The 16197-nt window shown below is 52.4% G+C and overlaps 1 protein-coding gene across 1 annotated transcript in view; it reads right to left on the reverse strand.

The window, feature by feature from the left end:
* Nucleotides 1-15572, reverse strand: part of GNA15 (G protein subunit alpha 15) — a 30428-nt gene extending 14856 nt beyond the window's left edge. Inside the window, exons 1-3 of the mRNA XM_030796020.1 lie at nucleotides 15015-15572; nucleotides 1771-1955; nucleotides 205-359 (exon numbers count right to left, since the gene is read on the reverse strand). Of these exons, the coding sequence (XP_030651880.1) occupies nucleotides 205-359; nucleotides 1771-1955; nucleotides 15015-15159 (485 nt within the window). The 5' untranslated portion in view covers nucleotides 15160-15572. The remainder of the gene's footprint in view (nucleotides 1-204; nucleotides 360-1770; nucleotides 1956-15014) is intronic.
* Between the last annotated feature and the right edge of the window lie 625 nt (nucleotides 15573-16197).

Genomic DNA, 16197 nt, shown 5'->3' on the forward strand with positions numbered 1-16197 from the left:
AAAGAGAGTTCCCCCAGGAAAAGGGTCACCCCCAGAACAGGGTCCCCCGGGAATTAGGGTCCCCCTGGAAGGACCTCATCCTGGAGCAGGACCCCCTCACAGCCCATCTGCACCCACAATATCTCCTGCTGCAGGAAGCCAGCCAGCCTGGCCCCTGCCCTCAGCCCCTCCCCACGCGCCCATCCCCCCAGACCCCAGACTCACTATACGGCTGAATCGAGCAGGTGGAATTCCCGCCGGCGCTCATAGCAGGCTCGAATGCCGGCATCCCTCCACAGCCACTGCATGGCCACAGCGTAGTGCTTCTCAAACGTGGTCACTTTATAGGGGTCCTGGCTCATGACCAGGCTAGCGTGGTGCTGGGGAGGGAGGATGGGGGCAGTTAGGGTAGCCTGTCTGAGTGGGGCTGCCCTCCCCAGGCATCTCTGCAAGCCCCCGCGTCCCTCCCTCCCTGAAACACGCTCTCTTCCCACTGCTCTTCTTGTTCCCCAGAGCTCCCGAGCCCCCCACACACTTCTAATTTGTCCTCCGTCTGTTCTTGCATGGATGCCCAGAGGGAAAACACAGGCCACCACATGAGGGGCTGCAGAGGGCACATGTGCTTGGGCAAGCCCAGGCTCGGGGGAGCATTGCACCCACAGGGGTCAAGGGCCTCCTTGACACCCAGCCCCGCTCTTTACACTAGCTGGCTCCCAGGAAGCATGGCACTCACAGTCCCCCCATTCTACAGATGAAGCGACTAAGACACAGAGCACTGAAGCAATCTGCCCCTCAGAGGCCCCCCCCAGAGGCGCGTGAACCCTGAGCTGCCCGCCAGACTCTGGGCTTCCCCTTCTTTTCCCCAAACAGCCCTGGCTCCCTCCAGGCACTACTAGCGTTGCTCAGACCTTTGTGATGGACTCTGAGTGTTGTGTATGCATTTCTGTTTGTTCATGTGCAAGTGTGCTCCTGTGTGTGTGTATAGATGTACACATGTGCATGGGTGTGTCTGGGTGTGTGATTTGTTTGCATATTTGTGTGGGGCACGTGCATGTATCCTTGGCTGCATTTGTGGGTGCGTGCATAGGTGTGCTTGTGCGTGTATTTGTATGTGTGCACACATGTGCGTGCATGTGCATGGGGGATTGCATGCAGGCACGTGTGTATCCTTGTGAGTTTGTGTGTGTGCATGTGTGTATGTGTGTGCATGTGGGAATTTGCATGTATGCTTTTGTGTGTTTGTGTGTATGTGTGTGTGCATGTGGGAATTTGCATGCATGCTTGTGTTTTTGTGTGTGTGTACACGTGCATGGGCGTGTTTGGGTGTGTAAATTTGTGGGTGCACTTATTTGTGTGCATCTGTGTGGGGGCATCTGCATGGATCCTTGTGTGCATTTGTGTGTGTGCACATGTGTGCACGTGTGTGCATTTATGTGTGTATACTTATGTGTGCACTTGTATGTATGCACATGTGCACGTGTGTGCGTTCATTTGTGCATGTGTGTGGGCGTGTGCATGTGGGCATGCATGTGTATCTGTGAGCACGTAGGTATGTGTGTGTGTCCTTGTGTGCATGTCTGTGCGTGTGTGCATACATTTGCGTGTGTGCATTTATGCATGTATACTTGTGTGTACACTTGTATGTATGCACATATGTCTGGAGGACATGGCCCTGCCCCAGGGTCTGGGGACCCTGCCCTGCCCTGCCCTGCCCTGAAGTCTGGGGAACTTGGCCCTGCTCTGGAGTCTGAGGAAACCTGCCCTGGGCCCCCGCCTGCCCTGGGGGCTCACCTTGCTCTCGGGCCTGCTGAACGGGATCTGCAGCCGCTCCATGGCCTCGATCATGGCCCGCATGGACACGAAGATGTTTTGGTAGACCAGGGGCCGGAAGCCCTTGCGCTCCTCCTCCGAGTAGCCGGCGCCATGGATGATCCGCATCTGTTTGATGAAGGTGCTCTTCCCGCTCTCGCCAGGACCTGGGGACGGAGCAGCAGAACCGCTCAGCCCTCCACGGGACTCCCACCCCCGACACCCCCAACCCCACGTCAGACACCCCCAACTCCACGCCAGGCCTCCTGGGTTCAAACCCCGGTGCAGCCGGGGCCTCACTCAGTGACCCTAGGCTAGCGGCTTTGCTGCTCTGTGCCTCGGTTTCCCCATCTGTAAAACATGGACCTCAGGCTGGGCACGGTGGCTCATGCCTGCAATCCCAGCACTTTGGGAGGCTGAGGCAGGTGGATCACCTGAGGTCGGGAGTTAGAGACCAACCTGGTAAACATGGTGAAACCCTGTCTCTATTAAAAATACAAAATTAGCCGGGTGTGGTGGCTCACGCCTGTAATCCCAGCTACGCAGGAGGCTGAGGCAGAAGAGTCGCTTCAACCTGGGAGGCAGAGATTGCAGTGAGCTGAGATCACACTATTGTACTCCAGCCTGAGCGACAGAGCGAGATTCTGTCTCAAAAAAACAAAACAAACAAACAAAAAAACAAAACATGGACCTCAACAGACCATGCCTGCTGCATCAAACTGAGGGCCAAATGAATTGATTATAAAATGCTCACTGCCGGGCGCGGTGGCTCACGCTTGTAATCCCAGCACTTTGGGAGGCCGAGGCGGGTGGATCACCAGGTCAGGAGATCGAGACCACGGTGAAACCCCGTCTCTACTAAAAATACAAAAAATTAGGCAGGCATGGTGGCGGGCGCCTGTAGTCCCAGCTACTCGGAAAGGCTGAGGCAGGAGAATGGCGTAAACCCGGGAGGCAGAGCTTGCAGTGAGCCGAGATCGCGCCACTGCACTCCAGCCTGGGCGACAGAGCGAGACTCTGTCTCAAAAAAAAAAAAAAAGTGCTCACGGTAAGGGTCACAAACTCCGGCTCCCCAACGGCCAGATCCAGCTATTTTTGTGTGGCCAGAAAGTTTTTTTTTTTTTTTGAGACGGAGTCTCGCTCTGTCACCCAGGCAGGAGTGCAATGGCGCGGATCTCGCCTCACTGCAAGCTCTGCCTCCCGGGTTCACGCCATTCTCCTGCCTCAGCCTCTCTGAGTAGCTGGGACTACAGGCGCCCGCCACCACACCAGGCTGATTTTTTTGTATTTTTAGTAGAGACGAGGTTTCACCGCGGTCTCGATCTCCTGACCTTGTGATCCACCCGCCTCGGCCTCCCAAAGTGCTGGGATTACAAGCGTAAGCCACCGCGCCCGGCCAGTTTTTGTGTTTTTAATACTTTTTATGGTTATGGTTCTTATGGGTCTTTTTCTTTTTTCTTTTTCTTTTTTTTTTTTTTTAGACAGAGTCTCTGTTGCCCAGGCTGGAGTGCAATGGCACAATCTCGGCTCACTGCAACCTCTGGCTCCCAGGTTCAAGTGGTTCTCCTCCCTCAGCCTCCCAAGTAGCTGGGGTTACAGGCATGTGCCACCACGCCTAGTTAATTTTTGTATTTTTGGTACAGTTGGGGTTTCACCATGTTAGCCAGGCTGGTCTCAAATTCCTGGGCTCAAGTGATCGGTCTGCCTCGGCCTCCCAAAGTGCTGAGATTACATGCATGAGCCACCGTGCCTGGCCTATTTTTATTATTTAACATAACAATACTAATATGTATTATTATTTGCTACAATAATTTCAGATAGAGAAACTTTTATGAAAGAAATAACATAGGATAAATAGGGAAAGGAGTAATTAGGTGACTACGATAGCCATGCAGTCAAGGAAGGCCTCTCAGTGGAAGTGATTTGTGAAGGCTGGAAGGTCACTGTCAAAATTTTAGGGGGCACACCAGGCGAAGGGAACAGCTTGTGCAAAGGCCCTGAGGCAGGGCCGCACGTGGCATATTGGAGGAACAGTTAGGAGGCCTTTGTGGCTGGAGCAGAGTGAGGAGGGAGAGAGAGGGAGGAGGGGAGGGTGGCTTGTTCTGGGCCTTGTGGGTTGCAGAGCGGTCTTGGGCTTTGACCCCTCAGGGAGGTGGGAGCCATGGAGGGCTGTGGGCAGAGGAAGGACGGGCCCTGACCCAGGTGCTCACAGGCGCCCTCTGGTGGCTGCTTCAGGGAGGACAGGCTGTGGGGGTGGTTGCGGGGAGCCCGGACCAGGGCGGTGGGGACTGCGTTGGTTCAGGTGAGCAGCCGTGGGGCTGGACCAATGTGGCTGTCACGGAGCTGGAGAGGAGAGGACATATGTGAGAGACATTGAGAAGACAGAATCGACCTGACCTTGCTGACAGATGGTACAAAATCTGGCAGGGTCCTTGCAGGGCCAGCCACAGAATTTCTGGGGCTGGGTGCAAGCTCAAACTTCAGGCTCCTCTGAGCCTGGAACCCTCTGGGACAGCCCAGTTCACGCACCTGCCAAACCAGCCCTGGGTCCGGGATACTGATGCTGGAGTCTTCAACAGCCTGGGACTAGAGGTTAAAAGACCCCAGCTCAGCTCCCTGCTAAGCTCTGACATCCCAAGGCTGCCCTTCCCCCTCTCTCTGTCTCAATTTTCTCATCTGTAAAATGGGTGTGATCCACCAGGTGGGAGGTGGGGGCTGGAGGCTTGTCCAGCATCTCATCTGCCTCCTGGGGGCACCAGCATGGGCCACACCCAGCGATGGGAGAGAGGATGGGACTGCTTCTGCCTCCAGGGTCGGGGCGCAGAGGGCGGGAGTGCGGGTCCGTGCAGGCAGAACTTGATCAAGCAAGCGGCAGCAAAAAGGAAGGCGTGGCTTGGTTGGGGTCCAGAAAGAGGAAATGGGAGCAGAGGAGAAGGCCGGAGCAGGGAGAAGGGGCGGGGGTGTCACCTCCCATCTCCCCAAAGAGCTGTCTCCAACACCTCCAACTCCACCTAGCAGGTGCCACCTGCACACTGGAGAGCCATGGGGGCGGGTCGGGGCCTCTCCAGTCCTCAGTTTCTCCAGGGGTCATGTCTATTTGGCTCAAAGTCAAGAAACAGGCTTTTCTCGGCTGAGCACGGTGGCTCATGCCTATAATCTCAGCACTTTGGGAGGCTAAGGTGGGCAGATCACTTGAGGTCAGGAGTTCGAGACCAGCCTGGCCAACACGGTGAAACTCTGTCTCTACTAAATATACAAAAATTAGTGGCCGGGCGCGGTGGCTCACGTTTGTAATCCCAGCACTTTGGGAGGCCGAGGCGGGCGGATCACGAGGTCAGGAAATCGAGAACACGGTGAAACCCCATCTCTACTAAAAAAAAAAAAAAATACAAAAAATTAGCCGGGCGTGGTGGCGGGCGCCTGTAGTCCCAGCTACTCAGGAGGCTGAGGCAGGAGAATGGCGTGAACCCGGGAGGCGGAGCTTGCAGTGAGCCGAGATTGCGCCACTGCACTCCAGCCGGGGCGACAGAGCGAGGCTCCGTCTCAAAAAAAAAAAAAAAAAAAAAAAATTAGCGGGGCGTACTGGTGGGTGCCTGTAATCCCAGCTATTCGGGAGGCTGAGGCAGAAGAATTGCTTGAACCTGAGTCAGAGGTTGCAGTGAGCTGAGATCGTGCCACTACACTCCAGCCTGGGTGGCAGAGTGTGGCTCCGTTTCCAAAAAAAAAAAAAAAGGAATAAAGAAAGAAAAAGGTTTTTCTCTTGCTGTAAAAGACGTTCACACGGAAATTGGGAAAACTGGCAAATTGCAAATCAGGGCTGTGTGTTAGCGGAGGGCGCTGTGTCATGCTTTTGATCAAGGTCCCGCAGTGTTTTTCCTTCTCAGTGCAACTCAAACTCGCTGAGTATTTAGGGATGAAAAGGTATCAGGGGCCGGGCACGGTGGCTCATGCCTGTAATCCCAGCACTTTGGGAGGCCAAGGCGGGTGGATCACCTGAGGTCAGCAGTTCGAGACCAGCCTGACCAACATGGGGAAATACAAAAATTACCACTAAAAATAGAAAAATTAGCTGGGCGTGGTGGTGGGCACCAGTAATCCCAGCTACTCGGGAGGCAGAGGCAGCAGAATTGCTTCAAACCGGGAGGTGGAGGTTGCAGTGAGTCAAGATCACACCACTGCACTCCAGCCTGGGTGACAAAGTGAGACTATCTAAAAAAAAAAAAAGTACCAGATCTGCAACTTAGTCGAAAATGGTTCAGAAAACAGTGTATATGCTTGGGCACGGTGTAGTGGCTCATGCCTGTAAATCCAGTGCTTTGGGAGGCTAAGGGAGGAGGGCAGCTTGGGCCAAGGAGTTCAAGACCACGCTGGGCAACATAGTGAGACCCCATCTCTACCAAAAAAAAAAAAATATATATATATATATATACACATACACACACATATAAAAATATATATATATACACACATACACACACATATAAATATATGTATATATTTAGTCAGATGTAGTGGTGCATACCAGTAGTTCCAGCTACTCATGAAGCTGAGGCAGGAGGATCATTTGAGCCCAGGAGGTTGAGGCTGCAGTGAGCCATGATCACACCACTGCACTCCAGCCTGGGTGACAGAACAAGATTCTGTCTCAAAAAAAAAAAAAAAAAAAAAAAAAAAAAAAAAAAGGTTCCAAAAAAGATTAAAAACTAGGGCCGGGCACGGTGGCTCACACCTGTAATCCCAGCACTTTGGGAGGCTGAGGCAGGCAGATCACGAGGTCAAGAGTTTGAGACCAGCCTGACCAACATGGTGAAACCCTGTCTCTACTAAAAATACAAAACCCTGTCTCTACTAAAAATACAAAAAGTAGCTGGGCATGGTGGCGCGCACCTGTAATCCCAGCTACACAGGAGGCTGAGGCAGGAGAATTGCTTGAACCTGGGAGGTGGAGGCTGCGGTGAGCCGAGATCACGCCACTGCACTCCAGCCTGGGTGACAGAGCCAGACTCTGTCTCAAAAAAAATAGAAATAAAAAACTACTCAAACGACAACATCCCCCAGGTCCACAATCTGAAATTCTCAGATGCAGAGCTGTGAGAGCTTCAGATTCCAGAATTTATTGCATGTTAGGACGGGGACGTGTCAACTCACTAATATTCTTCCAGCGGAATGTAGGAATGGAGTCAGTGCAATAAACAAACATCCTCCCGCCCGTTCCTTTGAGTTTCTCATGGAGACACTATGGGGGACCATCCAGTTTTTGGAGCTTTGGCTATTTGGGGCTAGCAGCAGAGGGTGTTGTAAGCTTGCTGGTCCCTGACTGGGTGTCCCTGGTGAGCTAAGAGCTGGAGTCCCACCATCTCTCCTGAGCCTCACGATGAGAGGGGGACAACTCCTTTTTTTGTTTGTTTGTTTGAGAGCGAGTCTTGCTCTATCGCCCAGGCTGGAGTGCAGTGTCTCGATCTCAGCTCACTGCGAGCTCCGCCTCCCAGGTTCACGCCATTCTCCTGCCTCAGCCTCCTGAGTAGCTGGGACTAGAGGCGCCCGCCACCACGCCCGGCTAATTTTTTTTGTTTTTAGTAGAGACGGGGTTTCACCGTGTTAGCCAGGATGGTCTTGATCTCCTGACCTTGTGATCCACCCGCCTCGGCCTCCCAAAGTGCTGGGATTACAGGCGTGACCCACCGCGCCCGGCCAAGACGGGGACAACTCTTAGCCCCGTTTTCATATGGGGAAACTGAGTCTCGGGGCCATTGAGGGAATTGCTGTGGGTCACACAATTCCTTCGATGGTCCTGGTGAGTGGCAGACTGGGATTCAAACTCAGTTCTGTTTGAGTCCAGAGCCTATGGGCTTTTATTTTTTATTATTATTATTATTTTTGAGACGGGGCCTCACCCTGTCACCCAGCCTAGAGTGCAGTGGCTCGATATTGGCTCACTGCAACCTCCGCCTCACGGGTTTCAAGCAATTCTCCTACCTCACCCTCCAGAGTAGCTGGCATTACAGGTGTGCACCACCGTGTCCGGCTAATTTTTGTATTTTTAGTACAGGCAGGGTTTTGCCATTTTGGCCAGGCTGGTCTTGAACTTCTGGCCTCGAGGGATCCACTCGTCTTGGCCTCCCAAAGTGCTAGGATTACAGGCATGAGCCACCTCGAGCCTATGGGTTTCTAAATTATTATACCTGGAGGTTCCTTTACCCTGCCTGAATAATTATAACAATCATAATAAAAATTACAGCGAGCATGATTTAAATCTTACCGTCTTCCCAACCCTGAGTCCAGAGACTCTATGGATCCCCAGTTAATCCTCATAGATTCTATGATTTTCCCATTTGCAGATGAGACACAGCGGACCAGAGAGGTTTAGTGACTTGCCTTGGGTCACACAGCAAGTGGAACCCCAGGGGAGTAAACTTGGGGTCGTGTGAGTCCTTCACCAACAAAATGGGACACGACCAGTCAAGCTGGGGTAGGCGTCATTAATGTGTCAGTTAAAGTGATCTTTTTACGGACTCTGGGAAGCTAGACAGCTCCTTGCGGTGCGGCATTGAGCCCAACTACTGATGACTGGACTTTTTGAGCTCCTGTCCCCCAATTGCCTTCCAACCCTCAGATCTTCTTCTTCCTTTTTTTTATTTTTTGTTTTTATTTTTATTTTTTGATATAGAGTCTGGCTCTGTCACCCAGACTAGACTGCAATGGCATGATCTCAGCACACCGCAACCTCCACCTCCCAGGTTCAAGCGATTCTCCTGCTTCAGCCTCCCAAGCAGCTGGGATTAGAGGCACGCACCACCACGCCTGGCTAATTTTTTTATTTTTAGTAGAGATGAGGTTTCACCATGTTGGCCAGACTGGTCTTGAACTCCTGGCCTCAAGTGATCTCCCCTCCTCAGCCTCCCAAAGTACTGGGATGACAGGCCTAAGCCACCACGCCCAGCCAGGACTGGACCATTGGAGCTCCTGTCCCCCAGTTGTCTTCCAACTCTCAGATCTTAGTTCGCCCCAAAAGTGCAGAGAACAAACAGAAGTCTCGGCAAGCAACAGTTGGCTTTATTTTGTGATGCACTGATTTGTGTTTTCCTCTTCTGCTTTGTTATGGAAAATAAATGATAATCCTCTTGCCACCCGCAACACAGATGTGGTGACTCAGGGATGGGTTATCACCCGAAGACTGAAGAGCTGCATCAGAACCCCCTCTTTGCAGTCCATTGCTGTTCTGAAGCCACAAAGGATTCTGGGACCTCTCCAGTGCCGCCCGACCCCCAGACAGCCCCCAGCTCCTGGATAGAAATGGGGGGAGTGATCTGTTTTAGGACACCCCCAAAGGCCATGCGGCCCAGACAGGAAGTTCCTACTTCCTCCTGGGCACAGAGAAGGAGAGGAGGAAGTGGAACCGGCAGATGCCAGGAAGGAACTGGGTTAACCGTGCCAAGCCCCAGCCATCACAAGGCAACTGGAGCCACCTATGTGCACAGACCAGCACCAGGCCCTCACAGGAAACGCAGCTGCTGGGGAAGTGGGGAGCCAGGCCGGGCAGCCGGAGGGGCAGGAGGCTCGGCCTCTCAGTCCCGCTCTGGCTCAGACTAGCTGCTGACCCCCGATAAATCCTGCTGCCTCCTTGGGCCTCATTTTCCCCATGTGGCACTGGGGTTCTGCGGTGTTTCTGTCCCCCAAGGCAGGTGAACAGGGCAGTCGGGAGCATGGACTTTGGAAACAGAATTCTACGTGTGAGTCTCAGCTGTGTGACCTTGGGCAAGTCGCTCTGCCTCTCTGAGCCTCAGTTTATCCTTTGGGGGAAACTAGCAGTGCCTGCCTCAAAGTGCTAAGAACAGGCCGGGCACAATGGTTCATATCTGTAATCTCATCACTTTGGGGAGGCCAAGGCAGGTGGATCACCTGAGGTCAGGAGTTCGAGACCAGCCTGGATAACATGGTAAAACCCTGTCTCTACTAAAAATACAAAAATTAGCCGGGGGGATGGTGCACACTTGTAGTCCCAGCTACTCAGGAAGCTGAGGCAAGAGGATTGCTTGAACCCAGGAGGCAAAGGTTGCAGTGAGCCAAGATCGCGCCACTGCACTCCAACCGGGGTAATAGAGTAAGACTCTGTCTCAAAAAAAACCAAAAAATAAAAATTTTAAAGTGCTAAGGACATAACTGGTCCCTTTCACAGCTTTATTTTGCTGTTGTTGTTGTTGTTGTTCCCTTTCTTTTCTTCTCTTTTTTTGTTTTTGTTTTTGTTTAGAGACTGGGTCTTGCTATGTTGTCCAGGCTGATCTTGAACTCCTGGGCTCAAGTGATCCTCCTGCCTCAGCCTCCCGAGTAACTGGGACTACAGGCATGTGCCACCATACCCGGCTCACGGCTTCATGCTGACTCTTCCCCTTCCCCAATATGAGGATTGCTTCATGTCAGGGACAGACCCACCCCCACCCTGGTCCTTTTTGCCATCTTCCTCAAAAGGATCAGCCACCTATAGGTAAAAAACACAGCTTTTGGATTCAATTCCTGTTTCCAAGAAGGGACAGAGGTCTGGAGGTAGCCCTCAGACCTGCCTCCAGGGGTGAGGTGGTTTAAACCACAGTCCACAGTGCTACATCAGTGCCTGGGGACATGGATGACGTCCCCTGCCCTCCATCGGTAAAACGGGCTTCCTGCTTTGGGGCTGGTTGAATAGTGCCCAGAGTAGTATGTGGAAGGGACTTTCCCAGCTCCAGGAAGATATGATACAGTGTCTGGGGGAAGTTTCCCCCCAAAATGATTCATTCATTCATTCATTCATTCAGCATTTCTTGAGCATCTACTATATGGCAGGCTCATTGTACACCTGTGCTAGATGCTGGAGACACAGGGATGAAGAAGACAGATATGGTCCCTACACTTTTGTTGCTTGCTGCATAGCTGGAGAGATAAACAATAAACAAGTAAACAAATAGTGAGGGCCAGGAAGAAAAATCAAACAGAGTTAAGGGGAAGGAGAAGATAGGACTGTCTTTATAGCTAGGGTAGTCAGGGAAGACTTCTCTGAGGAGGCGACACTTGGGTTGAGACCTACGTGGAGTGAAAGGGCCAGCCAGGCAAAGGTCAGGGATAAACGACATTGAGGTGTTCGAGGAAAGAGCACTAAAAGTGATAAACCCCTAGCTTGATAGATCAAGAAAAAAATGAGCAAAGGCAGAAATGATCAATAGCAAGAACAAAAGAGGGGACATCACTGCAGATCCTACAGACAGTAGCAGGAGAACAAGGGAATGTTATAAATGTTATGCCAATAAATTTGATAACACAGGCAAAATGGACAAATTATTTGAAAGACCCAAATGATCAAAACCCATGCAAGAAGAAGTAGATAGCCTAACTAGCCCTATTTATTTAAAATAATAAGACATATCAATATGATATGTCATAATATGACACATTAATATGTCAAATATAGATAGATAGATAGATAGATAGATAGATAGATAGATAGATAGATTTTTTTTTTTTTTGAGGTGGAGTTTCACTCTTATTGCCTAGGCTGGAGTGCAGTGGCGTGATCTTGGCTCACTGCAACCTCTGCCTCCGAGTTCAAGCAATTCTCCTGCCTCAGTCTCCCAAGTAGCTGGGACTACAGGTGCGCACCACCACGCCAGGCTAATTTTTGTATTTTTAGTAGAGACGGGGTTTCACCGCACTGGCCAGGATGGTCTCGATCTCCTGACCTCGTGATCCACTCGCCTCGGCCTCCCAAAGTGCTGTGATTGCAGGTGTGAGTCACCACGCCCGGCCCTGATTTTTTATATTTTTAGTAGAGACGGGGTTTCACCGTGTTAGCCAGGCTGGTCTCAATCTCCTGACCTCATGATCTGCCCACCTTGGCCTCCCAAAGTGCTGGGATTACAGGCGTGAGCCACCACGCCTGGCCTTTTTTTTTTTTTTTTTTTTTTTTTTTTTGAGACAGAGTCAGCTTTGCTCTGTCACCCAGGCTGGAGTGCAATGGCATGATCATAGCTCACTGTAGCCTCAACCTCCCACGCTCAAGTGATCCTCTCACCTCAGCCTCCCAAGTAGTTGGAACCACAGGTGCACACCACCATGACTGGCTAATTATTTTATTTATTTATTTTTTTAGAGACAGGGTCTTGCTGTGTTGCCCAGGCTGGATTCAAACTCCTAAGCTGAAGCGATCCTCCCACCTAGGCCCCCCAAAGTGCTAAGATTACAGGAATGAGCCACTATGCCCTGCTGAAATATTCTTTTATTTAGTTCAGTAAGAGAGATCAAGGCTAGAGTTGAAAGGACCCCTGACTGTGTGCGGTGGCTCACGCCTGTAATCCCCACACTTTGGGAGGCCAAGGTGGTAGGATCACCTGAGGTCAGGGGTTCGAGACCAGCCTGGCCAACATGGTGAAACCCCATCTCTACTAAAAATGCAAAAATTAGCCGGGCCTGGTGGCAGGTGCCTGTAACCCCAGCTACTGGGGAGGCTGAGGCCAGAAAATCACTTCAACCCAAGAGACAGAGATTGCAGTGAGCCGAGATCGCACCACTGCTCTCCAGCCTGGGTGACAAAGCGAGACTCTGTCTCAAAAAAAATAAAAATAAGGCTGGGCACGGTGGCTCATGCCTGTAATCCCAGCACTTTGGGAGGCCGAGGTGGGCAGATCACGAGGTCAGGACTTCGAGATCAGCCTGACCAACATAGTGAAACTCCATCTCTACTAAAAATACAAAAATTAGCCGGGTGTGTTAGTGCACACCAGTAGTCCCAGCTACTCAGGAGACTGAGGCAGGAAAATCACTTGAACACAGGAGGCGGAGGTTGCAGTGAGCTGAGATCTCACCACTGCACTCCAACCGGGGGGACAGAGCAAGATTCAATCTAAAAAAAAAAAAAAAAAAAAAAAAAATAGGCTGGGCGCGGTGGCTCACGCCTGTAATCCCAACACTTTGGGAGGCCAAGGCGGGCTGATCACCAGGTCAGGAGTTCGAGACCAGCCTGGCCAACATGGTGGAACCCCATCTCTACTAAAAATACAAAAAAAAAAAAAAATTAACTGGGCGTGGTGGCGCGTGCCTATAATCCCAGCTACTCAGGAGGCTGAGACAGGAGAATTGCTTGAACCCGGGAGGCGGAGGTTGCAGTGAGCTGAGATCGCACCACTGCACTCCAGCCTGGGTGATAGAGCAAGACTCCATCTCAAAAAAAAAAAAAAAAAAAAACAAGGAAAAGAAAAAAGAAAGAAAGGGCCCCCAGTGAAGGTGCAGTTCCTGGGGGTCTCCTCCGTCCCACTCGATGTTCTCTCTCTTTCCTCTTGGGCTGCCTCTTCCCACCGAATGAGGAAAGGACGATGGCGACCATCACAGGATGATCACGCTCTTTGCCCGGGGCAGACACACGTGAGTCCAGAAGACTCGAGACCTTCTCCAGCCCCCAGCCCAGAGCTCGGGGATCCCAGGAGACCCTCCCAGGCTAGCATCCCCGGGCTTAGGCCAATGGGGCCACAATCAGGGAAAGGTATTGGGGAAACAAGCTATAGGAATGAGAAGACTCTGACGTTTCAGAGATCAGAAATTTTTTTTTTTTTTTTGAGATGGAGTTTTGTTCTTGTTGCCCAGGCTGGGGTGCAATGGTGCAATCCTGGCTCACTGCAGCCTCCACCTCCCGGTTTCAAGCGATTCTCCTGCCTCAGCCTCCCCAGTAGCTGGGATTACAGGCACATGCCACCACACCCGGCTAATTTTTTTGTATTTTGAGTAGAGACGGGGTTTCGCCATGTTGACCAGGCTGATCTCGAACTCCTGGCCTCAGGTGATCTGCCCCCCTTGGCTTCCAAAAGTGCTGGGATTACAGGCATTATTTGTTTATTTATTTATTTAGACATGAGTCTTGCTCTGTCATCCAGGCTGGAGTGCAGTGGCGTGATCTCGGCTCACTGCAACCTCTGCCTCCCGGGTTCAAGTGATTCTCATGCCTCAGCCTCCCGAGTAGCTGGGATTATAGGTGTGTGCCACCATGCCCAGCTAATTTTTGTTTGTTTGTGTGTTTGTTTGTTTGAGATGGCGTCTCACTCTGTTGCCAGGCTGGAGTGCAGTGGCATGATCTCAGCTCACTGCAATCTCCACCTCCTGGTTTCACGCGATTCCGCTGCCTCAGCCTCCCGAGTAGCAGGGACTACAGGCGTGCACCACCACATCTGGCTAATTTTGGGTATTTTGGTAGAGATGGGGTTTCACCGTGTTGGACAGGCTGGTCTCGATCTCCTGACCTTGTGATCCACCCTCCTCGGCCTCCCAAAATGCTGGGATTACAGGCATGAGCCACCATGCCCGGCTAATTTTTGGTATTTTAGTAGAGACAGGGCTTCACCATGTTGGCCTGGCTGTGTCTTGAACTCCTGACCTCAAGTGATCCCGCCTGCCTGGGCCTCCCAAAGTGCTGAAATCACAGGCTTGACCCACTGCACCCAGCCAGAGTTCAGAATCTTGAACCGTTACTGACGTCGACTCCCCCATCTGAAGCCTCCGCATGGAAGCACCACCCTGTTTTGTTTTCTGCTAGATAATTCTTGTTGCCAGAATTATTTTATCTGCTTATGAGTTTACAGACTAAATGTCTTGGCTCCTTCACGGGAAATGAGATCCAGGGAGAAGGAAATATCTTCCCCTGTTTGGCTGCTGTGTCCCTGGGAGCTACTCAATAAATCTTGAATGAATGAATAATGAATGAATGAACCAATGAACCAGTCAATCCATCCTTTCTAGCCCCCAAACGAGCCCTAGACAAGCCCTCTCCAGCCATGGCAGGGAGGTAAAGGCGAGAGGGAGCGTCCTGGTGAAGGAGAGGCTGGAGCCGGCCCCTCCCTTGCAGGCGGGCTGGCCAGAATGGGTTGCACACCTGAGCTCATCATTCCCTCGCCATGACACAGACAGGTAGGGCGTGCTGGGCCTGCCCGGCAGGGGCCCGGTAGAGCCACGTCTGCTACTGTGTATGCCCCGCGCAGTGGACAGGCCTGGGCACCTGGCCACTGGTCGCACGTTGGACAAGGAACTTGGCTTCTCTGAGCCTCAGTCTTTCTCATCTGGAAAATGGGTTCCAGGCTCCCCATTCCCTGGGAGGAGGGGAGGGCTCCATGATACCAATGTCCGACCTAGCCTGATCTGCCTCATTGCCCTGACACCCCTGCCAGCTGCCCACCGCCCACTGCCCACCACCCACTGCCCACCGACCCTGGACTCACCCAAAAGCAGCAGCTTCAGCTCCCCGCGGTCCTGCTTCTTCTGCTCCAAGAGGATCCTGTTGATCTCCTGGTCCACCCGGACGGCGGCCTTCTCATCCTCCGTCAGGCACCAGGGGCAGCAGTGCCAGGTCAGCGAGCGGGCCATGGTGCGGTGGCCTCAGTTGGCACCGGGTGGCATTGCCCCCAGGCCCCTGCTGGCCAGGGCAACCCCCAGCCCAGCCAGCCCTGGAGAGGGCTCCAGGCAGCCGGGTGCGCAGGGAGCCTGCTTTTTTCTTGGGGGTCACCCCCCAGGGACCCAGACTTCCTTGCCTGGAACACACAGGAAGCCCGGCTCGGCGGTGGCAAGGCTTGAGTGCTGGGAACAGGGTGGGGACGGGAGAAGGTGGGGAGGCTAGGGCTCCCCGCCCGCCTCCAGACCTGCTCAGACCCGGCCCAACAGGTTGACGGCGAAGGGTGCCAGGAGAGGGTGAGGTGGGGGCCCCAGGGAGGGCGGGGCGGTGGCGGGAAAACTCCCACCGCAGACTGGGTCCTGTGTGACCAGCAGCGCCCTTCTTCCTCCTTCTGGAGAAGGGGCGGATTCTCCTCAGGCTTCATCCGGAGCTGTCCCCCTCCTTGGAGCCAATCAGGAACCATCAGACCCATGCTACTGCTGAGATATATATACATATATAGATCTATATATAATATAGATATATAGATTTTTTTTATTTTTGAGATGGAGTTTCACTCCTGTTGCCCAGGCTGGAGTGCAGTGGCACGATCTTTACTCTGCAACCTCTGGCTCCCAGGTTCAAGCAATTCTCCTGCCTCAGCCTCCCGAGTAGCTGGGATTACAGGCATCCACCACCATGCCGGGCTAACTTTGGATTTTTAGTAGATAAAGGGTTTCACCATGTCGGCCAGGCTGGTCTCAAACTCCTGACCTCAGGTAATCCACCCGCCTCGGCCTCCCAAAGTGCTGGGATTACAGGTATAAACCACCATACTCAGGTCTTCTGATATATTTTTAAGAAACAGCTCAGGCCAGGCGTCACGGACTGTTTCCAGCGACTCTGCCCTGACTTCAGGTGATCCGCCCTGCAGAGGTGGGTGGCTCACCTGAGGTCAGGAGTTCGAAACCAGCCTGGCCAACATGGTGAAACCCTGTCTCTACTAAAAATACAAAAATTAGCTGGGTTTTAGC

The sequence above is a fragment of the Nomascus leucogenys genome, chromosome 17, assembly GCF_006542625.1.
Source record: "Nomascus leucogenys isolate Asia chromosome 17, Asia_NLE_v1, whole genome shotgun sequence".
NCBI classification, from domain to species: Eukaryota; Metazoa; Chordata; class Mammalia; order Primates; family Hylobatidae; genus Nomascus; species Nomascus leucogenys.